Raw genomic sequence first — 25340 nt, 5'->3', positions numbered from 1 at the left:
TCCATCAAGTAGTTAATGTATTCTGGTACTGAATGTATCACGTCCTTAAGTTTTGCAGAGTAGAGTATTTGAACAAACAGCCCAATTAATTTTTGTTAGAAACGTTGTGATTATGCAGGAATTGGTTTAAATATATATTGTGTATGTCTTACTGTTTAATGTTAGTGCACACGTGTGGATGCACCTGCATTGTGTTAGTGCTGTTACAAGTTATTGTGTTTGAATTACATATTCAGAGTGCCAGTATTGTTAGCAAATGTATTTTGAGGGAATACTGTGTACAAGAAGCACACATTTGTAAATGTTTCAGCATGTTCTCAGTATCAGTTCAGAACTGTCTGTGATAAGTATTTCAGTGAGATAAGACACTGTGTTTTCTGTCTAACCACATTTTCTGGTAATAGGATGCAGTCATTGGATTCCCCCTACATTACTTTTGTAAATCTAAATAACCAGATGCTTAGCAATAGCATGTGTCTAAAACAGGTCAAGTTCTCATTAATTTTAATTTCAAAGTTTACTTGAACGAATTGATTTAATCATACTAGTATCATACTTCATTGTGTTTTCAATCCTATTGCACTATAATATTTTTATTAGGCTGTGCCAAATGCAGTAAACATGGGTGTCCACAGAAATTTACTCATTTTTGGGGAGGGGGGAGGGCGATAAGATTCTAAAATTGCCATTTTTTATGTAAATGAGTTGATCAGTTTCGAGACTGTCTCACCACAAGAACTAAGGTAGCAAATGTAATGCTACTATTGACTGAATGAGACGTTTAGTGGAATCTCAGGAAATCATTTCTAAAAGTGTCTGATAATTCTCTAATGAATAAAATCTCTGTACTCCAGATTTCATAAGAAGGGGAAGTTCTCACTTTTGTCCCTCCCCACCCCAACCACCACTGCAAATGCTAATGGAGGTCACCGTCTGTCATATAGTTATTTCAATCTCACCCAAATACAAGGTCAATTGTTTATCCACATGTTTATAGTTGAGTTGGCGTTAAGTTGATCCCTTGACAGCTCTCGTGCCTGTCTTAACCAATAATGTAATGTGATTTTGTAAACTTCTTTGTGGTAGCACTTAAGTGTTGACACTTCTCTATAGATGGCTACTCCTCCACCTGCAGCTATTAACGCTTCGCAGGTTGAATGTTGGCAACAGAGCTATGAACTGTCAGGGATCGTGTTACCGGTACAGGGTCGTGACTAGGGTTATGTGTTCAAGGTCAGTGGAACAGCAATAACAGGCACCAATGGAACATTACATGTATATCACTTGTAGCAGGGCAGGACTTTAGGAATACAGTATCCTCACACGTGGTTCGTTTCAAGCATTTGTATGGCATGTCTGACTACACTTTTGATTCATTAATCTAACAATGTTACCATTTATTAATCCAGTTTCGAAAGTCAATTATATTTCTAATTTAGTGAACCATTTTATTTAAGCTTTTCAATATAAGGAACCAATTACTAGTCTTCACACCAGGTTGGTAATTGATCCAGATCGGAGTATATATTAATACCATTTGCTAGAGAATAACATTTCTCCACGTGAAGCTGCAAAATCTGCAAATAGTCTGATATTGCAAGCAATACAGTCCGCTAAATGCTTGAACAACATGAACAGTAATGGCCTTCCACACTTATATGGGGCAAACCAGAGACTTCTATGAACGACTCTCAGAATCAGAAAATGTACTGAGTTATGTACCGATAGACATGAAATTGAAATTGTAGTCGAGAAGGAAGTGAGACAGAGTTTCAGCTTAACATCTGTATTATTCAATCTGTATGCCTATGCCAAAAATATTTAATGGAAACCAAGGAGAAATTTCGAAAAGGAATTAAATCGTAATTGAAGAGATGACGTCCGCAGGGCATTCTGACCACTTCACACGTACATCCTCAGAGTCATTAATTACTAAAAAGAAAAGGTAAGATCCAAACATGGTCGCAAAGTAACAATAAACAGTAGTCGTTGTATGAAACATGAAAATAAAACAGTAAGCAAATCATTCCGAACTACTGCAAAGTGCTGGTCATCAGTTAAAACTACTTAGGCCTAAGTTACAGAAGTGTTGCTGGTGTAGATTTTACAAACCAATTGATCTCTCGATTACGTTCCATAAATGTTCGTTGGGAATTATGTCAGGCGAATTGGATGGCCAAATCATTCACTCGAACTGTCCAGAATGTTCCTCAAACCAATCGTGAACAATTGTGGCCTGATGAAATCGTTGTTTGGGAACATGAAGTCCATGAATGGCTGCAAATGCTCTCTAAATAGCGAAATATAATTATTTCCCGTCAATGGTCGGTTCAGCTGGATCAAAAAACCCAGCCCATTCCATGTATACACGGTCCACACCATTATGGAGCCACCACCAGCTTGAAGAGTTCCTTGTTGGTAACTTGAGTCCATGGCGTTGTGGAGTCTGCGCCGCACTCGAACCCTACCATCAGCCCTGAACTACTGAAATCAGGACTCATCAAACCAGGTCATGGTTTTCCAGTCGTCTAGGGTCCAACCGATAACGGTCACGAACTCAGGGAGAGTCGCTACAGGCTATGGCGTGCTGTTAGGAAAGGCAATCGCGTCGGTCGTCTGCTGCCATAGCCCATTAACGCCAAATTTCGCCGCACTGTCCTAACGAATACCTTCGTCGTACGTCCCACATTGATGTCGGCGGTTATTTCCCACAGTGTTGCTTGTTTATTAACACTGACAAATATTCGCAAAAGCTACATAAGCCACAGCTCACGGTCGGAAAGTGAAGGCCGTCAGCCACTGCGTTGTGCGTGGTGAGTTGTAATGCCTGAAATTCGGTATTTTCGACTCACTCTTGACACTGTGGATCTCCGAATACTGAATTCCCTTACGATTTCCAAAATGGAATGTTCCATGCTTTCAGCTCCAACAACCATTCCGCATTAAAGGTCTATCGATTCCGGTCATACAAACATAATCACGACCCTGGAAACCTTTTCTCACCTGAGTACAAATGTCAGATCCGCACATGCACTCCAAAACTCCCTTTTTATATCTTGTGTACACGAGGCTACTGCCATCGGTATATGTGCAAATCGTTGTCCCATAATTTTTGACACCTCAGTTCAAAAACGGTTCAAATGGCTCTAAGCACTGTGGACGTAACATCTGAGGTCATCAGTCCCCTAGAACTTAGAACTACTTAAACCTAACTAACCTAAGGACATCACACACATCCATGCCCGAGGCAGGATTCGAACCTGCGAGCGTAGCAGCCGAATGGTTCCGGACTGAAGCGCCTAGAACCGCTCGGCCACGGCAGTCGGCTTGAGACCTCAGTGCATCGTCACATGGATAATAACTTACTTCATAATAAGGTAATATTTTAAAGTAGAAACCTAAACAAAATAAAGGTTAAAATTACATACACTTAAAAGATTAGAATAATATATAATTATTTTTGTACAAAAAATTTAAGACGCACAGTCTCACGGATGAGTAAATGAAGGTAGTCACAAGAGGGTAACAGCCACAGCATCAAGCATGGGAGGATGTTCATATATGCATACAGCTGCTATCCGGTCGCACAGACCACATAAGCAGGTATTTTCACGTTTATGACAAATCCTACCTTGCACCGAGGGAGGTGACGCAGTGGTTAGCACATTGGACTCGCATTCGGCAGGCCGACGGTTCAAACCTACGTCCGGCAATCCTGTTTTATGTTTTCCGTGGTTTCCTTGAATCGCTTCGGGCAAATGCCGGGATGGTTCCTTTGAAACGGCACGGCCGACTTTGTTCCGCAATCCGGTAGGATCGATGACATCGCTGTTTGGTCCCTTCCCCAAATCAACCAAGTCTCTAAACAAAACAGTCGCATCTATTATATAAAACGAACAAAGACGTAGAAGTGTAAAACTGAGTTGTCATTAATGGTACAAAAGCATAATGAAGGCTTGCAATAAACGTGAATGTAGCATATTTACTGTGCAAAAACATTAAAACACAGTTTGAACTCGGGTGTATATTTCGTCATTATTCTGCTTCAGTCTAACAGTAATTTTAGCAGTTGCCATTCTGTAGATCATTTATTAACGGAAAAAATATTGTTGCAGACATCAATCCACAAATTCGTTAAAAAATCCGCTGACCGCCAAATGCAAAAGTTCACCTGCTGACAGTGTGTAAAATCTGTCAAATTTATAGGAAATTCCGCTAACTCGGCAACCCTGCTCTCAGCATAGCAGTTCTTCTTGACACATGCACTAACCACAACTCTATAACAGTGTGCTAAAATCGGGCTGTCGCGTGGCGTTCGATTGTTAGCCATCTGCCTACTTGCCATCTCTCCTACAAATTTATTTTCAGCAAAGCCAGGCAGATTCGTGCTGCTCAACCAGCCTCCTTTATCAGTCTTAGTTGTTCCAACACAGCTCATTAAAACTTGGAACATTGTCTTTTTAGTGAATAACATAACTGGATTTGACTAACTGGCATTTAGTAAATCCTGCAAACCATTACTTCTTACAGCACAAGAGCTTTTACTATGTGTAATTAGTTAAGCCTTGGATATATTCTTTCAACAATATCACTTTTTGCAAAAAACAATCATCGGCGAGACACGCCGCCTCTGTTCTCCCCGGCGGTGACGCACATGCTTTCAATCATAATCTGCCGTAAACCTCTCGAACAAAAAACCGTGCTCAGTGTTTAGAAAAAAACGCAAGTCACAAAAATCTACGAAAGGGGCAGCAGAAATGATCACAAAACTACTGTCCAATATCATTAACATCCAATCTTTATAGAGTCTCAAACTATATTCTGATCTCAAACGTAACGAGAATTGTCCAGCAAATTATCTCCGATAAAGAGTCATCGACAGAAGTAAAAGCAACTTCAGCTGTGGCCCAGGGAAGTGTGTTGGGACTCTTCTTGTTCATGTTGTGTATCAATGGCGTGGAAGACAATATTAATAGTAACCTCAGGTGTTTTGGTACGGTTTCAAAGTGCTGCAAAGACTGTCAAATTGTTTTAAAAGGTCAGGATTCCACAAAAGCAAAAATGTTGTATCGTATAATAACAATATCAGTGAGCCACTCTGATCAGTCAACTCATACAAGTATCTGGATGGAACACTTTGTGAGGATATGAAATAGAATGATGAATTATGCTCAGTTGTAGGTAAAGTAAGTGAAAGACTTAAGTTAATTTGTAAGATTCTGCGGAAACGCACTCTACAAAGGAGACTGCTTACAAATCATCTGTGTGTCCTGTCTTAGAATTTTGCTCAAGTGTGTGGGACTTATACCAAATGGGACAAACAGGACGTATTAAATCTCTGGAATCTGCAGTAGAGTTTTTATCCGTCACGTGATTCTTATACATTTCTAGAGGTAATTTACCACGATTCCGCTAAACCTCTCATATAGCCAGTTGTTCTTGTGGCATGACACGGTTCGAAACTGCTCCATAATGTCAGCTACGCAGTCCAAAAACATCGATAGTAAACCGAGGATTCTCTCGCCTCACGCGTTTTGGCGGCCTACAGGCCAGTAGGTGACTTTGATATGCATCCACGTATTTAACGTATAGAGTAACTGTACCAGCATTACGGTAAGTTTGTTGTTACTTAACATTAGATTGCAACAACACAACACTCGAAACTCATTTAGCATACCTTCAGTGCACGTTAAACTGCGCATGTAAATATAACATTACGAGTTATGGTATCGCGAGCAAAAGTTCATTTAAGGGACGTTTGAAGACACGAGGGCTGCAATTACTTCCTCCTTGTAGTTCAAGGTTCCAGACAGATCTAAACTCTAAATATAGTAGTTTTTCACTCATACTAGGTTTTTTGTCCCTTCTAAAAAACCTTGTTGAGCAACTTAAGGTATGGCTTCCTGGAGATAGACACATTTCAAGATTTTTTAAACAAGACACAAAATATCTCACTCAGGGAGATTCACTTTTACTGAAGACCATTTATTATTACATTTTATTGTAATTAACTTTTAATTATGCAAAGTTTAATTTACAGATTACATAAAATAATATACTTCTTTGTAAGTTATGCTATTTAAAATAAATTCTTAATGTTCAAAACCATTGTGTACATTGATTCTTAGAAGCTGATAACGAACAAGGGATAATAAATTAACATTGGTAAATAATGTAAGTAAGTGTCGGCTAGATCATGTGGGTTTACAATCCAAAACATTTTAGCATTGCCCTGGTATTTCATTTTTACCTGCTAATCATTTTTCTGGTTCATCTGAAGAAGTAATGTGAAGTACGAGTAGGAGCCGTTCAACAACTGGAAAGCAGAGAGAAGTATCAACATGCGTACAGAAATCTGTCACAGAAAATGTGTGTTAATGAGTTATAGAGATAGGATTATTATGAACTAAATCATGTTTTTCTATACTGTAATTCTGACACTTTGGAACATATTTTCCTGAACTTAATGATCAAAGCTATCGTAGTTGTGTAGCTGATGGATAAAGGAATTATTTAAAGAGTCTTGGAAAGGGCATTGAACATAATCAACAGAATAAAACTCGCAGGTGTTTAATATAGTGCAGACAGTTTTCTCGTGCTCTAGAGTGTAACGACATGAAGGCGTAATATCACAGCTTCTGTCTATGGTAAAGCGTTACACTCCACTTACCTGAACAGTAGACCGTGCAAAGACTCATTCAAGCAAACAGATCATATCCATTTTCACTGCTAAAGGAACATATACTTTAAGGGGAAAAAGATTGCAAGACCAAAAATTAATTATTGTAGAGTAATGAAATTTCAGGAATACGTTAGTCTGTGTCAAAATATGTAAGTAATTAACATTGCAGAATCACAGATTAATGTAAGCGTGAGATGAACCATTGAAAAGGTGAAATACTCATACATTAATAACGGGTATAACCGCCTGAATGTCGAATGCAAGCATGCAAACTTCCATGCTTTGTGTCGTACAGGTGCCAGATGTCAGTTCGTTGGATCGAGTTCCATGCCTGTTGCAGTTGGTCGGTCATTTCAGGGACGATTAATGCTGGTTGTGGATGACGCTGGCGTTGCGGTCCGATGATGTCCCATGTGTGCTCTATTGGAGACAGATATTGTGATCAAACAGGCCAAGGCAACATGTCGACACTCTGTAGAGCATGTTGGGTTACAACAACGGTATGTAGGCGAGCGTTATTCAGTTCGAGAACACCCCCTCGAATGCTGTTTGTGAATGGCAGCACAACAAGTTTAATAACCAGACTGACGTACAGATTTTCGGTCAGGGTCCATGGGATAACCACGAGGATGCTATTGCTGTCACACGAAATCGCAATCCAGACCATAACTCCAGGTTATGTGCAGCTGGTCCTGGCGGAGGTTTGAGTCCTCCCTCGGGCATGGGTGTGTGCGTTTGGCCTTAGGATAATTTAGGTTAAGTAATGTGTAAGCTTAGGGACTGATGACCTTAGCAGTTAAGTCCCATAAGATTTCACACACATTCGAACATTTTTTTAGTGCCATGTAGCCATCGGGAGCCCGGTCTTCTTGCGACCGTACATGCTCGTGATCACCGCTGCCAGAGACCATGTACAGTGGCTACATCCCTGTCAAGTCATTCTGCAATATCGCATAAGTAACATTCAGCTTCTCGTAGCCGTATTACACAAACTCATTCAAACTCAGTGAGGAGTTGAGAACGGCGTCTTTCTCGCCTTAAAGACATTCTTGAATAATGTAAACTCACTACGTCCAATCTCAAAGGTAACTAACGCCCCCCCCCCCCCGACCATTGCAGGGCGTATTAGTAAACCTGATTTTCACGCTTATAGCGGCTCTACTACCGCTACTCTTTGTAATCTCCCCACAAAACTATTTTTCAAATAAAAATATGAACCAGATGTAAACTCCCCACGGAAATAATAATAAAAAATGAATTTTTAAATATTGTTACTTCTGAACAAAATTGGCTTCCATTTATAATCTCTGTGCAGAAATGCATTCACATTTGATGTACTCACAAAATTCAATTCCTAAACCCGGAAATAATAAAAAAAATTCAGTAACCTGGTAAATTTTATGACGACAGCAGCGCTGCGCCACGGCCCTGTACTCTGTATAAAAAAAGCAAAAATTCTTACCTCAATAAAAAAAACTGCGAATATATCTGCTCTTACCTAAAAATTTTTTCGGCACAGCTTCGTGCAATGCTGGCCTATGCTTTTTGATTCGTGAAAGGAATAATTATCCATTGGATGAAATCTTTAAATTGAAATGAATGCTTTTTTTAAAAAAAAATTACTTTATATTATAAAAATTATTATTGGGGCATTTTTTAAAAGAAATTGATGATAGTTAACATACATTACTAGATATGCGCAAGGCTGCTTCTTTACCTTCTACAATAATACTCATCCTCCAGAGTCCTGACCAGAGCAGACTGCCGACACGCGCAGACATGCGCAGACTACCGCCGACTCACGCAGAATACTCAAGACTACTGCCCACTACTGCCGACTCACGCAGACAAGCAACAACTAACAACATACTGCTCTCTGGTCAGAGACTCTCCTAAGTCTTGCCTGTTGCAGGCAGCACATACATCGCATACCTCTTACATAACACTCCACTGGGGGGGGGGGGGGGGGGGGGCAAAAATTTGGCAGCAATTGTGAGTCAATTGGACTTGCCATGAGCAACAAATTTTTCCTAATTAACTCAGTTTACAATCACAGAATATATACATATATATAAGTGCAGAACATGAAATAAAATATAGTGCACATGCACTGAGTACAGACCATATCAAGCAAAGACAAAATGTGTACACAATGAGTACAAAACATATTAACAAATGGCAAAAGTGCACACGCACTGCAGTACAGAACATACAGCAAATCACAAAATGTATACGCAATGAATACAAATCATATTAACAAATGACATAAAGTGCACACGCACTGTAGTACAGAACATATCAGCAAATCACAAAATGTATACGCAATGAATACAAATCATATTAACAAATGACATAAACTGCACACGCACTGTAGTTCAGAATATACTAGCAAATCACAAAATGTATACGCAATGGATACAAACCATATTAACAAATGACATAAGTGCACACGCACTGTAGTGCAGAATATCAGAAAATCACAAAAAGTATACACAATGAGTACAAATCATATTAACAAATGACATAAAGTGCACACACACTGTAGTTTTTTTTTACTATTTTACAAGAACTAGGATAGGAAAAGGAAGGATTGTATCATGGTTGTAGCACATTAGGTTGCACGCAGCTGCACTGAAAGTCCATATCTTTCTACAGAAGCACAACACCAAGTGAGTCAATCTGAAGTTCTTTTCCCTGAAGTATTAATCAGTGTAGCCAAGACACTGAAATGTTGTAGTAATATTCGATGTTATCATTTTGGTAGTACATTAGGTACACCAAACAGTGGGACCATAATAACATCTCCATCGCTCAAGGTGGTGGACAGCATGTCGTGTCAACACCATGTTCTTGTAAGGTACACCAACGTAGAATTAGTGCAAAAACCAAATATAGTGCTCCATGAGCATGAGGATAGACAGGACAAACGGATATTACTGTAATTTCTGGTAATTAGATCAGAAGGTGAAGGATATTAAGTCTTATGCCAGTCATCATGGATAATTACCAGTCTATCAACTGATTTGATTAATTGGAGGCACTCATCGCCCAGTTACTGAACATTTCTGTACCATGTATGAAGTATTACAGAATAATGTTCATAATTTATCTATTTACAGAGAACATTGGCACTCATTGACCAGTTACAAACCATCAGAAGTCATCATTCAAAACAGGAGCTAATGAGTGTAGCATCAAGCTACTAGTATTCATATATATAGCATAAAAGTGACATAAGACAAATTTACAATATAAGAAACAGTAGCATTCGTTGGCCTACAAGTATTGAGTATTACACAACATTTTTCATCATTCAAGTGACATATGACATATTTAAAAATAATTATTGGCACTCAGTGGTCAGTTACAAATCATCAGAAGTCATCATTCAAAACAGGAGTTAAAGAGTGTAGAGCATGCATGCATTATTACAAAATATCATTCACTATTACTTAGAACTCATCATTTAAGTGACATAAGACATAATTAAAATGTAACATACTTAACTAATACTCAAGTCTGTGGTTGAAAAAAAAATCATTCAGGATTACTCATAACTCATTTAAATTGGTATCATTATTTGGGACTGGCAATACATTTTCTTTTTTTTTTTTGTGATAGCAATGCATTGCGTTGGGATCGATAATTAATTGCTGGGGGCATAACAATATTTGCATTTGACTTATTGCTGCAAATGAAGATGTGTAACATCATTCGTAATGAGTCAGCTGTAGCAAGGTTATGAAACAAATAGAGTATATGTGATCACATTCATGAATGACACAGGTTTAATGACCAACTGTTTATAGCACATTAATTTCATGAATAATTTCTCTTGCAAAAAATACAAAATTGATTATTAAGCTGGGAAGAAGAAGCGCATATTATGCTGAAAAGTAATGAACTTCGAATTAACAGGTAATGAAATGTGTATTAAATACACTCCTGGAAATTGAAATAAGAACACCGTGAATTCATTGTCCCAGGAAGGGGAAACTTTATTGACACATTCCTGGGGTCAGATACATCACATGATCACACTGACAGAACCACAGGCACATAGACACAGGCAACAGAGCATGCACAATGTCGGCACTAGTACAGTGTATATCCACCTTTCGAAGCAATGCAGGCTGCTGTTCTCCCATGGAGACGATCGTAGAGATGCTGGATGTAGTCCTGTGGAACGGCTTGCCATGCCATTTCCACCTGACGCCTCAGTTGGACCAGCGTTCGTGCTGGACGTGCAGACCGCGTGAGACGACGCTTCATCCAGTCCCAAACATGCTCAATGGGGGACAGATCCGGAGATCTTGCTGGCCAGGGTAGTTGACTTACACCTTCTAGAGCACGTTGGGTGGCACGGGATACATGCGGACGTGCATTGTCCTGTTGGAACAGCAAGTTCCCTTGCCGGTCTAGTAATGGTAGAACGATGGGTTCGATGACGGTTTGGATGTACCGTGCACTATTCAGTGTCCCCTCGACGATCACCAGTGGTGTACGGCCAGTGTAGGAGATCGCTCCCCACACCATGATGCCGGGTGTTGGCCCTGTGTGCCTCGGTCGTATGCAGTCCTGATTGTGGCGCTCACCTGCACGGCGCCAAACACGCATACGACCATCATTGGCACCAAGGCAGAAGCGACTCTCATCGCTGAAGACGACACGTCTCCATTCGTCCCTCCATTCACGCCTGTCGCGACACCACTGGAGGCGGGCTGCACGATGTTGGGGCGTGAGCGGAAGACGGCCTAACGGTGTGCGGGACCGTAGCCCAGCTTCATGGAGACGGTTGCGAATGGTCCTCGCCGATACCCCAGGAGCAACAGTGTCCCTAATTTGCTGGGAAGTGGCGGTGCGGTCCCCTACGGCACTGCGTAGGATCCTACGGTCTTGGCGTGCATCCGTGCGTCGCTGCGGTCCGGTCCCAGGTCGACGGGCACGTGCACCTTCCGCCGACCACTGGCGACAACATCGATGTACTGTGGAGACCTCACGCCCCACGTGTTGAGCAATTCGGCGGTACGTCCACCCGGCCTCCCGCATGCCCACTATACGCCCTCGCTCAAAGTCCGTCAACTGCACATACGGTTCACGTCCACGCTGTCGCGGCATGCTACCAGTGTTAAAGACTGCGATGGAGCTCCGTATGCCACGGCAAACTGGCTGACACTGACGGCGGCGGTGCACAAATGCTGTGCAGCTAGCGCCATTCGACGGCCAACACCGCGGTTCCTGGTGTGTCCGCTGTGCCGTGCGTGTGATCATTGCTTGTACAGCCCTCTCGCAGTGTCCGGAGCAAGTATGGTGGGTCTGACACACCGGTGTCAATGTGTTCTTTTTTCCATTTCCAGGAGTGTATATATGTTCTCTAGCTGTCCTTTCCAAAACCTTCAGTCATCATACAATGCGACATAAGACATACTGTCAAAACGAACTGCAACAAATACTTAAATAACTACATAGCATTAATACATAAACTTCAACATTATCCTCATCTACAAAGAAAAACTTCATTATCATTACTATCATCACCTGCAAAAAAAAAAAAAAACTTCATTATCCATATCAACAAAATTCCATTATTATCATCACCTGTAAAGAAAAACTTCATTATCCGTAGTAGCATATTCGTCATCACTATTCATCATCATTCATTATCATCTGCAAAAAAGTCACTTCATTATACAACTATTCATAGTATAAAGTTCCTTATTTCTAGCATATTTCATCACTAAAACTAGGATGTGTAGTTCTGTCTGACAGCCTGCATCAATCGCCTCGTATTCTGAGAGAAAAAATTAGTTAAGACTGCTATCATACGATGTGTATAGTAAATTCTTGTTAATGCTTGTTAATTCTGATCCATTTACTCTTCGTGATGAGGTATAGCATCTTCTTTCGTTCATTCCGAAGGTGAAATTCCCATTTCATAGTAATCCACTGTGGTTTGTTTAATTTATTTCTTTTACACGTCATTGCTTTCTGAAAATGATGAACAATGATTAATGTCTTGCCTTTAAATCATATACCCATTAAATAAAAGCTGGTTTCTAGTGATATAATTAAGCATACAGCGTAGCATGACAGAAAACGTAATATGTCAAAAAAACATACACAGTGTTCAGATGCAAAAATGTACACAGAGTATCACAGTGTAGCAGCACAAAAAAAATATGTAAAAATAGTCACGATGTTGAGATATCATAAGGCAAAAGGTCAAAGTCAACTGGTGTTTGTTATATCTTAAAAACAGGAAAACGATCATATATACATGAAGAATGGAAAAAGTGCACGGTCTGATGTGTAACGACAAGAAAAGCGACCTGCTAACCTTACCTTGCCGGGCACTTGCCAAGAAAAAATACGATAATCATAAGTAAGTGTTCATGTGAATATAATTGCATAAGTGATCATTAAAAAAATCAGGAAATGGCATTACAGTGTGATAAATTATAAAGTATGTTCATTCAATAAAGGGTTTGATGTTGGAAACATGGTGATTCCCTTTGGTTTTTCTGGTTCTCAAAGTTTCGACGTGTACTACATTGGGGTGAGGAATGCTGCGAATTCGATATGGACCTGCATATAGAAGCTCAAATTTACTACATCTATTTTTTTCCTCTGTTAGATAAATAATGTGTGCGTACTAATATCTTCTGTCCAATTTGAAAGTCACGGCGTGTACAAACCTGTTTTTGCTGTCTTCTCCGGCGCTCTGCTGCACGTTTGATGTTGTTCAGCGCAATGTCAATTATTTCATGGTGTCGTAGTCGACGACATGTAGGAAAGGTTACTAATTCTTTAATTTTGTTAGGTGGTTCAACATTTTTCAGTATAACAGACGGAGATAGCATAGTAGTTTCATTTGGTATGGAATTAATTACATCCTGGAATGAGAGTATATGTGTGTCCCAATCAATATGTTTTTTATGACAGTATATTCTACACAGTTTACCAATTTCTTTCATTAATCGTTCACAAGGGTTCGAAGAAGCATGGTACCTCGATATATACGTAGATCGGAGAAATGTTTCTAGCTCGTAACATACATGTCCATATAGCAGATCGAAACTGTGATCCATTGTCGGAAATTACTTTCAATACATGCCCTGCATGAAATAGAAAATGTTTTACAAATGCTTTCGAAACAGTTTTAGCAGTAGCTTTGCGTAACGGAGTGAAGGTAACAAATTTCGAAGTGAGTTCAACAACGACAAAGATGTAGCAAAACCCTATATTAGTTCTGGGAATCGGACCAAAAATGTCTACAGCGGCCATGTGTCTCAGTTTAACAGGTACAATGGGATGTAATGGAGGAATATGTGAAGTCGTATCTGACTTAGCTTTCTGGCAGATTTTACATGACGCTAAAACTCGTCGAATACGTTTCTCCATGTTGGTAAAATAACAGTTCTGTCTCAGTATAAGAAAACATTTTGTGGCTCCGTAATGTGTGTAACTTAAATGAGTTTACCAGATTAATTTGTTAACAAGTTCGTCAGGAATGCGTAATAACCAGTTGTTGCTGTCAGGGTGAGAGCGGCGAAACAGAATGTCATTGCGTACAGTGTAATGGTTTCTAATGGTAACATTATTCCTATCTTGCCAAAGGTGTTTAATTTCTTTCCATACGTTGTCTTTACTCTGCTCTTGTGCTATGTCTTGTAATGACGACGAAATGAAATTCTCAAATGCAACTTGAATGTACATGACGCTGAAATTTGCTTTGCAGAAGTTGGTTGCGATGTCTTGCTGATTGTTGCTGAGAGAACGGGATAGTGCGTCTGCTACAATATTTTGTGTACCGGGAATGTGAACAATTGTAAAATTAAATTCCTGCAAATAAAGTTTCCATCTACTTAATCTGTCGAGTGTAAATTTAGCGGAAAGTAAAAACTGTATCGCTCTATGATCTGTGTAAACGATCGTATGTCTTCCATAAAGGAAATGCCGAAATCTCGTAAATGCCCAAACAACACATAGTGTTTTAAGTTCTGTAACTGAATAATTGCGTTCAGCAGGTGACAGAATGCGACTCGCAAAGACAATGTTTTTATTTACTGTAGTCCCATCTTCTTCAATTTCCTGTAAAATGTGTACTCCTAAAGCGGTGTTAGAGCTGTCGGTGGCAATGGAAAAATTTCTAGTAAGATCTGGGTGCGATAAAAGCGGTGCATTCAACAAAGCATGTTTCAGGTTCATAAATTCAGAATGTGCTTGCTTATCCCAGGACCAAATAGTGTTTTTACCTGTCAATTGACACAATCTAGGGGTGTCTAAAGCAGAGTAATGAATGAATTTACGAAAAAAGTTAACTAAACCCAAAAAGCTGCGTAGTTGTTTCTTAGTCGTAGGAACAGTAATGTCAAGTAAAGCTTGAAGTTTTTCCGGGTCAGGCGCAATGCCTTCTGCTGAAATTACATGTCCAAGAAATTTTATAGAAGTTTTGCCAAAGTGCGATTTACTGAGATTAACTGTGAGTCCTTGTGCACGAAAAGTTCGTAACAGTTGTTCAAGAATTAGATTGTGTTCAGACCAGTTAGCTTCTGCAATAAGAATGTCGTCTATATACGTTGTGATTCTGTCTTTAAGTTCTGTCGGAAGTATTGTATTCAAACCGCAAATAAATGCTGCTGAAGAAATAGTTAAACCGAACGGTAATTTACAAAATTGATAACAGTCAGCAAAACAGAGAAAAGCCGTGTACTTTCTGCAGTCCGGATGGAGTTGAATTTGCCAAAATCCCGATTTCAAATCTAATGTGGAATAAATAGCAGTACCATGAAATTTCTGTAGTAGTTCTTCTAGTGTCTGTGGGCGATCCGTTTCATTAATAATAATGTCGTTGATGTGACGCGAATCAAGTACGAGGCGAAGGGAACCATCCTTTTTCTTAACAATATGGAGCGGGTTTATGTACGGACTAACTGCCGTTTCAATAATTCCTTGGTCAAGCATATCTTGCAATTCTTTCTTAACATGTTCTCTATGAATATACGGAATGGGATAATGATATAGTACCAGGAACGTTGTCAAAAACTGGAGCTTGCTGTAAAAGAATTTTGCCTAGTTGCGTGCATTCGTCGTCTGTATTTGTTTAACTTCATCAGAAATCATCTGTATAACGTCATAGTCGGCTTCGTCTGGAACATTATAGTTGTGTACGTACGTATTTGTGAACAATGTGGAATGACAGTCTGTGTTACGTGATGCGGAAATGACCTCTGTACGATTAATTGTTTGTTCTTCTGCAGATAAAGAGTGCTGAAATTCTAAAGCCAGTTGTACATTTTCATCCTTTAACATTAAGGAGTTTTGAAAGTCAATAATTGCGTCGTGTTGTACCAGAAAATTCGTACCTAAAATAACGTCTGTCGTCAATAAGGGAACAATCCAAAAATTTGAGTGAAATGTATGACCTGCAATACAAAATGATAAATGTGTCTGTAATTTAACATCTACTCCTTTACCAGATACTGCTCCTTTTACTTTCGTTTTGCCTAATGGTAACGTAGGATAGCTATTCTCTTTGTTACATTCGTTGAAAGTTTCCTCATTTATAACTGACATAGGAGATCCAGAATCGATTACTGCTGAAAATTTGGATGATCCAATTTTTACTTCGATGACAGGGTGTGAAATGGTTTTTTGAATAACTGGTCTTTCCTGCAAAAGAGTGTCTCGGATGTCGTCAAAAGTAATAACATTTTCGTGAACAAGATTCTCTGTGTCAAAAGTATTGCTTGCGTTACTGGAAGATGCAACCTGTACTGTATTTAGTCAAATTCTATCTGACGTGCTATTATTTTCGGGAGGATGCTGTGACATTTCAACTATTTGTACTGTTCTGTTATTTATTCCTGACGTATTACGTTCGGGATGATATCTACTGTCTGGTTCATTCATGATAATATGTTGTTGCGGATGATTTTGCTGCTGGTAAGACCGACTGTTATTAAACGTTCGCTGAAAATTGTGCTCATTACTTTTACGTCTCTCATGATAGTCATTTCTACACGCTGCACTGCGATAGGAATTGAAATATTGTGTCTTCTGTACGTAATGATTCCCTTGTTGCTGTGCGTTACTATTTGTTGGAGCTGATGCTATACGTGCACGCGGCGAAACATTAAAGCTTGGTTGACCTTGTACATTACATTGTTGGTTAGGTATGCTAACCGGCTGGTTTTGTTGCTGTTGTTGGGAAAAACCTCTATTGTTACCAAAATGTGGTTCCTGTTGTTGATAATTTTGACGATACTGATAATTAAAATTTTGTCTGTTATTAAAATTATGCTGGTAGTTCTTGCCATTTCGGGAGTGTCTAAAGAGAACTGTCACTTTCGGTAAAATTTGTCATATCAGGTTTTCTTTACACGTTCATAATTATAGATAGACCGATAGTTGAAGAGCTGTTTTGATAGATATAAAGGATAGTAGAAGAGAATGCAGCAGTGCAGAAAACTAAAGATGAAACAGCACTACTACGGCTCGGGGCCCTGTGCATGGTACGGCACATATTCATCGAAGTGTAATGAATCCCCTGAGGTTAATTACGCGCTGCAAATAAATTTTAGTTTCTGTGTTACAGGCAATGCCGGTGAAAATTCGAAAGAAAATTGTTGTATCCATGCTAATTCTAGTTTCTGCATTACAGGCCAAGCTGGTGAAAGTACAAAAATAAATTGTCGTATACAGTTCAAAGCGTGTACCTGTGCTCTGTCATTTTTAAATACCTTAGATTTTTTACGGATAAAAATTGCTTATAATCAACGTTATCGTCTCTGAATGTGTGAACAGGTTCAGGATTACGTAAGAATCTGTTTGTCTGTGTCACTTCGGATTCTAAGTCGTGTGGTCTCTGTAAATTACCTAAGTTACACTGGCTGTGTGAGTGTGACAAATGTTCGGAATGTGGTTTATGCTGTGACGTGTTAGTGACTGAAACATTTTCCATTTCTGTCACTTTAATATGTTCGTCAATTTGGCTGATCTGTCTTATCGACTTCCGTATTCAGAGAGCGTGAAAGTTCTGGTGACTTTAAATTAAACTCGTCGCGTAACTGTGTTGCGTTTTCTGAACATTGTTCAGTGACTACATTAATTTCATCTCTAAATGATTCTGTTGTGCCTGCATGTCTATTACCTAATTCTTGTGCAACAGATCTAATTTCTTCACTACTGTTATTAGCAAAAGCCTTAATTTCGTCACGTAATTGTTCTTTAGACATTGCGCGGTAACGGCTGTAATCTGTTCACTAAGTTGTTCGTTCTGTTCATTAAGGTTGTCGTGTTTTTCATTCGACTGTTTGAAATGGTTATCTAGTATTTCATTCCGCAGTTTGAAACTTTCATTTAATTGTTTGCACGATTCATTAGGTATGTCGTATTTTTCATTAACTTGTTTGAAAACGTTATCGAAACTTTCATTACGTTGTTTGTACGATTCCTTAAGTTGTTTGAAATATTCATTCCGTTGTAGCAATACTGCCATAATTTGATCCAAGCCAATATTACCTACTCTATTCTCTGTGCTGTTTGATGGCGTACCTGCAATTGTCACGTTTTGTGTAACCGTTTGGTCATTCTGTGATTCTCGAAAAGGTTTCCCAATCGGATGTGCACTGTTAGTCACTACCTCGGAATCAAATAAATCTGTCGTATTTTGAGTATGCTGTTCATTTTCGTTAAAAAAATTCATCTGTTCACAATTCAAATTTTGCATATCGGGCGTGTCGAACTGGGCACCGTTCATTGTAACAGAACGTCCCGCGTCATCAATTGTCGTTAAATTAACATGGGACACAATTGAATTTATTTGTTCATCATTAGGGTCAAAATCATTACTAGTGGTCGGTACGCATTGATTGTCTGTAAATGGAGGACTATCATTAAGACACTGAGTGTCGCAAGTGTTATCGGTCAAATTATTTGAGTCGGCTATTTCACTCATTACACATCGCGATGTACTGTTAACAATTTTTCGCGGCATTTTTCACAAATCAAAATTGAGCACAAATGAAACAAGGACAATGCAAAATGCAACAAACACAATTACAACAAAGAGCAACAAATTTCCGATGTTGTGTGAAGAAAAGAGTGACAAATTAGTAAATGCGTTGTGCCAGATGCAAACTACATTTAAGTAAATAAGAGCAGATATATGACTACTTATCAGAAGATTCACAAAGAAATACGATCCTGGCCGGATGTCGCCAAGTGTAACCTCCCCACAAAAATATTAAAAATTAAAATATGAACCAAGTGTAACCTCCCCACAAAAATACTCGTATTTAAAAAAAAATGAACCAGATGTAAACTCCCCACGGAAATAATAATAAAAAATGAATTTTTAAATATTGTTACTTCTGCACAAAATTGGCTTCCATTTATAATCTCTGTGCAGAAATGCATTCACATTTGATGTACTCACAAAATTCAATTCCTAAACCCGGAAATAATAAAAAAAAATTCAGTAACCTGGTAAATTTTATGACGACAATAGCGCTGCGCCACGGCCCTGTATTCTGAATAAAAAAAGCAAAAATTCTTACCTCAATAAAAAAACTGCGAATATATCTGCTCTTACCTAAAAATTTTTTCGGCACAGCTTCGTGCAATGCTGGCCTATGCTTTGTGATTCGTGAAAGGAATAATTATCCATTGGATGAAATCTTCAAATTGAAATGAATGCTTTTTTTAAAAAAAATTACTTTATATTATAAAAATTATTATTGGGGCATTTTTTAAAAGAAATTGATGACAGTTAACATACATTACTAGATATGCGCAAGGCTGCTTCTTTACCTTCTACAATAATACTCATCCTCCAGAGTCCCGACCAGAGCAGACTGCCGACACGCGCAGACATGCGCAGACTACCGCCGACTCACGCAGAATACTCAAGACTACTGCCCACTACTGCCGACTCACGCAGACAAGCAACAACTAACTACATACTGCTCTCTGGTCAGAGACTCTCCTAAGTCTTGCCTGTTGCAGGCAGCGCATCCATCGCATGCCTCTTACATCTTATACGACTGGCGCGAAATTTTAGTAAAAAAAGTCTTGTAGATGAAGAAATAAGCCTACTAACTTTTTTTCACACAGGTTTTTCTTGGTGTTTTTTTCCGTCAGTGTGAAAAAACATCAGCTAGTTTGTGTCCCCGTATATCAACATTGTAAGATACAACGCTTTCAGATAACTGAGATTTCAGTACATTAATCTTAAAAATGTTTCTATGGTGTCCCACGAGTTGTTGATACTACCGCTTATAATACAGCCTCAATGATAAACAATATGAGTAGGATCGGTACTTAGTAATTATCCACTGATAGCATTCTAATTTTGTAGCATCATAAAATTCGTGATGGTAGTGTACCCACTGACAGCTAGAAATGTACAAGCTATTATGATATAATACGCTCCATGCCTTAGCTTTTTTTTTTTCTTTTTTTGCAGAGGAGGGATGATGTTTGGGAAATTTCAATGAACCCTTTGCAGAAAAACATATCTGTTCTTTATTACATTCATTTTACTTGAAATTAAGTACGTTGGTAATTGTTCGGTGTTATTATTTTTTACTGTCAGTCTAATTGTACTTAGAAACAATGTGTAGGGCAGCATGGGGTATAGGAGCAAGCTGCTCGTATACGTACCAAGTTTAGAGAAAAACAAGGAGAAACTGTTGTATGCATACTGAGGTGACAATAGTCATGGGAGACCTCCTAATATCGTGTCGGACTTCCCATTTCTCAGCGTAGTGCAGCAGCTCAACGTGGCGTGGCTGTAGAAATATTGAGCCATGCTGCCTTTATAGCAATCCACAATTGCGAAACTGTTCCCTGTGCAGGATTTTGTGCACGAAGTGACCTCTAGACTATGTCCCATAAATTTTCCAATATAGGATTCACGTCAAGCGATCTGGATGGCCAAATAGTTCTCTCGAATTGTCTAGAAAGTTCTTCAAACCAACCGCGAATAATTGTGGTTCCCAAGTAGCGAAACATAACCATTTAGTCAATGATCGGTTCAGTTGGACCAGAGGACCCAGTCCATTCCATGTAAGCCGGCCGGAGTGGCCGAGCGGTTCTAGGCGCTACAGTCTGAAACCGCGCAACCGCTACGGCCGCCGGTTCGAATCCTGCCTTGGGCATAGATGTGTGTAATGTCCTTAGGTTAGTTAGGTTTAAGTGGTTCTAAGTTCTAGGGGACTGATGACTTCAGCAGTTAAGTTCCATAGTGCTCAGAGCCATTTGAACCAGCCATTCCATATAAACACAACCACACCATTATGGAGCCACCACCAGGTTGCGCAGCGCCTTGTTGACAACTTGAGTCCATGGCTTCGTGCGGTCTGTGCCACACTCTAGCTCTACAATCACCTCGAGTCTCATCTGACCAGGCCACGGTTTTCCAGTTGTCTAGGGTCCAACCGATGTGGTCACTTGCGCAGGAGACGCGCCGCAGGCGATGTCGTTCTGTTATCAAAGACACTCCCATCGGTCGTCTTCTATTATAGGCCATTAACGCCAAATATCCTCCGCACTGTCCTACGTTGATTTCTGCGATTGTTTCATATAGTGTTGCTCGTCTGTAAGCACTGACAACTGTACGCAAACGCCGCTGCTCTCGGTCGTTAAGTGAAGGCCATCGCCCACTGCGTTGTCTGTGATGAGAAGTAATGCTTGAAAGCTGGTATTCTCGGCACACTCTTGACACTGTGGACCTGGGAATATTGAATTCCCTAACGATTTCCGAATGGAATATCCTATGCATCTAGCTCCAACTACCATTCCGCGTTCAAAATCTGTTAATTGCCGTCTTGCAACCGTAATCATTCCGGAAGGCTTTCCACACGAATCACCTGAGTACAAATGACAGCTCCGTCAATGCACTTTTATACCCCGTGTACGCGACGCTATCGCCATCTGTATATGTGCATATCGCTATCCCATGTCTTTTGCCACCTCAGTGTATGCACACCGGACAAATAATAACTAGCCAAACCCCAGGAGGCATCATGCAAATACCTTGTAACATCCTATGTAGCGTTGACAATAGTATTAGTCCAGCAAGATAAGAATACACAAGTTTCTTCAGGTATGCCAGATCAGCAACGTATTCTTGCAGTCCTTCGGTCATGGCTGCTGTCACATTAGAAGAAGTGAGTGTCCACAGAATACTCATTAGGAAAATGTAGGAGAAAGGATGGCACTTGTAACGATATAGCTATGGGGAGCGTATTAATTTTATTCCTTTCCTTTTTTATTTTATAATGTTTAGTCGTGAATGTCACTGTTTCCCCTTATTACAAATGTGTATGTCAGACTATAGCACGGTACTGGATTCAAATGTGTTGACAACACATGGAACACCTCCTTCAGTAGGTACGAGTTTATAGTAAACTGTGACATGTAACGTGTTGAAGCAGTATTATATTATTTGCTAAGGTTGTATTACTATCTAAGGTTGGCCGTGGGTGAAATAGGAACCTGATTAGATGGGGACTTATTGGAAAAATCGTCATTTCAAATATTTTTATACTAACTAGGTCAACATTTCATACTGAATTTAGTGGTAGCTCACTTACGTTATATCACATTACATCAATACTTGTTCCATAGATCATGAATACGACATTTCGTTATGATGTGGAACATGTCAGGTTAACGTAAGTTTTCTTTAGACAATATAATTATTTTTTAAATTTTTTTCGCAGTTACTACTTCATATTTAAAAATTCACCTATTGCGTAGAAGGATTTGCCATTCAGAAATCCTTTTAATTTGTTTCTAAATGTTAGTTGGCTATCTGTCAGTCTTTTTGGCAAATGACCAAACATTTTTGTGGCAGCATAATTCACCCCTCTTTGTGCCAAAGTCAGATTTAACCCAGAAAGGCGAAGCTCATCCGTTCTTCTACTGTTGTAGCTATGCACTTCGCTATTATTTCTGAATTGGGATGGGTTATTAATAACAAATTTCATAAGTGAATATATGTATTGTGAAGGTACTGTGAGTATCCAGAGTTCTTTAAGTAAATGTCTGCAAGGTGATCTTTGGTGGGTTCCAGCTATTACTATACACACTTTTGTGCAATGAATACCAAAATTTGCAATAACCCTAATATCATAGGTAGTTGAACCTAACTCTCGTCAGGCCTGATAGTTTATTGACAGACCACAGGGTTCAAAATTATTTGGTTCAGTACCCGTAAATTGTGTTTACGATAAAGGCATAAATTTAATAAATACCCCTGGTCTAGGAGCAGTGTCTTTGATTAGTAATCAATACGTTCTCGATCCCGGTTTCGAAACCCTCCAGTACTTTAATTTTGATTAATAATCAGCATTGGTGGCCGGAGACTTCCGGCGTAAGAAGTAATCCTCATTCTGCCAACGGCCTTGTCAAAGAGTGAGGAGGCGCGGGTAGAGGTTCAGGGCACTCTCTTGTCCTTGGGGTGGGAAACTGCCCCTAAAGGCGGAAGAATCAGCAGTGATAAATAGCATCAGGATGTAGAAGGAAATGGAAACAACTGCATCAAAGAAACATAACGTGTATCCATAGCACATGTGATCTGTACTTGAAAGAGTGTCATGATGATCTCTGCAATGGTAAAAGATTCCGGAATAGTTCCCTTCTCGGATGTCCGGGAGGGGACTGCCAAGGGGGAGATGACCATGAGAAAAAGACTGAATTACCAACGAGTCGGGGCGTGGAATGTCAGAAGCTTGAACGTGGTAAGGAAGTCAGAAAATCTGAAAAGGGAAATGCAAAGGCTCAATCTAGACATAGTAGGGGGCAGTGAGGAGAAATGGAAAGAAAACAAGAATTTCTGGTCAGATGAGTATAGTGTAATATCAACACCAGCAGAAAATGGTATAACAGGTGTAGGATTCGTTATGAATAGGAAGGTAGGGCAGAGGGTGTGTTACTGTGAACAGTTGTTCCTATCAGAATCGATAGCAAATCAACGTCGACAACGATAGTTCATGTGAAAATGAAGAGATAGTGAAAGTATATTAGGATATTGAAAGGGTAATACAGTGTGTAAAGGGAGACGAAAATCTAATAATCATGGGGGACTGGAATGCAGTTGTACGGGAAGGAATAGAAAAAAAAAAAAAAAAAAAGCTCCGTCTTTAGGCCACAAGTGGCCCTTCCGGGACCGTCCGGCCGCCGTGTCATCTTCCGAGGAGGATGCGGATAAGGAGGGGCGTGTGGTCAGCACACCGCACTCCCGACCGTTAGGACGGTATTCTTTGACCGAAGCCGCTACTAATCGGTCGAGTAGCTCCTCAATTGGCATCACGAGGCTGAGTGCACCCCGAAAAATGGCAACAGCACGTGGCGGCGGGATGGTGACCCATCCCAGCGCCGGCCACGCCCGACAGCGCTTAACTTCGGTGATCTCACGGGAACCGGTGTAGCCACTGCGGCAAGGCCGTTGCCTAATAGAAGAAAAGGTTACAGGAGAATATGGGCTTGGGACCAGTAATGAGAAAGAAGAAAGACTAATTGCGTTCAGTAATAAATTTCAGCTAGTAATAATGCGTACTCTGCTCAGGAGTAACAAGAGGAAGAGGTATACTTGGAAAAGGTCGAGTGATGTGGGAAGATTTCAGTTAGATTACACCATGGTCAGACAGAGTCCGAAATCAGATACTGGATTGTAAGGCCTACCCAGGAGCAGATATAGACACAAATCACAATGTAGTAGTGATGAAGAGTATGCTGAATTTTAAGAGATTAGTCAGGAGGAATCAATGCGCAAAGAAGTAGGTACCAAAGTACTAAGGAATAACGGTATACGCCTGAAGTTCTCTAAGGCTGTAGATACAGCAATAAGGAATAGCTCAGTAGGCAGTACAGTTGAAGAGGAATGGACATCTCTAAAAAAGGCAATCATAGAAGATGGAAGGAAATACATAGGTACAAAGAAGGTAATTGCGAAGAAACTATGGGTAACAGAAGAAATACTTCAGTTTATCGATGAAAGAAGGAAGTATAAAAATGTTCAGGAAAACTCAGGAATACAGAAATACAATTCACTGAGGAATGAAATAAACAGGAAGTGTAGGAAAGTTAAGACGAAATTCTTGCATGAAAAATGTGAAGAAATCAGAAAAGAAATGATTGTCAGAAAGACTAACTCAGTTTACAGGAAAGTCAAAACAGACTTTGGTGAAATTAAACGCAAGGGTGGTAACTATTTAGGCCTCACGAATAATCTGAGCTAAAGGGTGAACACTGAAGTTGAAGAACTCTGTTTTTCATGTTAATTTGTACGTTTACAGGGACTGCAAGTAGATAAAGGTATGTTATGTAGACACGGGCAGCAAATGAACGTGCTGATGCCATTCTGCTGTGTTCAGCGATGACAGCGAGAAACTACTGTATTGACCATGGGGGGGGCAAGTCTTGCATACCTTAAGCCACGACACACGGCAAGAGGAACATTATTGTCTCAGCAATGCTGAACAATTCCAATGCCAAGTGTTTGCTGCTCGCTTCTGACGGCATTCTTATTTAAATGGCACTGATCGCTTTTCCCATTTTCTGTAACAACGCAACATTTCAAACCAATGCAGGCCATACCAATCTCTTACACCGCTCGGCAAAAACAAACACCTATATTTTTCTGTGCGAG

At 39.8% G+C, this 25340-nt stretch overlaps 1 protein-coding gene across 2 annotated transcripts in view; it reads right to left on the bottom strand.

The window, feature by feature from the left end:
• Window positions 1-6119: 6119 nt before the first annotated feature.
• The window catches only part of LOC126203921 (odorant receptor Or2-like), a 70670-nt gene continuing 51449 nt past the window's right edge, over window positions 6120-25340 (bottom strand). For both annotated transcript variants that reach the window (XM_049938318.1, XM_049938319.1), the window contains one exon: window positions 6120-6316. In XM_049938318.1, the coding sequence (XP_049794275.1) occupies window positions 6254-6316 (63 nt within the window). In that variant the 3' untranslated portion in view covers window positions 6120-6253. The remainder of the gene's footprint in view (window positions 6317-25340) is intronic.

This window comes from Schistocerca nitens, chromosome 9 (assembly GCF_023898315.1).
Source record: "Schistocerca nitens isolate TAMUIC-IGC-003100 chromosome 9, iqSchNite1.1, whole genome shotgun sequence".
In the NCBI taxonomy this organism is placed as follows: domain Eukaryota; kingdom Metazoa; phylum Arthropoda; class Insecta; order Orthoptera; family Acrididae; genus Schistocerca; species Schistocerca nitens.
This window is presented reverse-complemented; position numbering and strand designations above follow the sequence as displayed.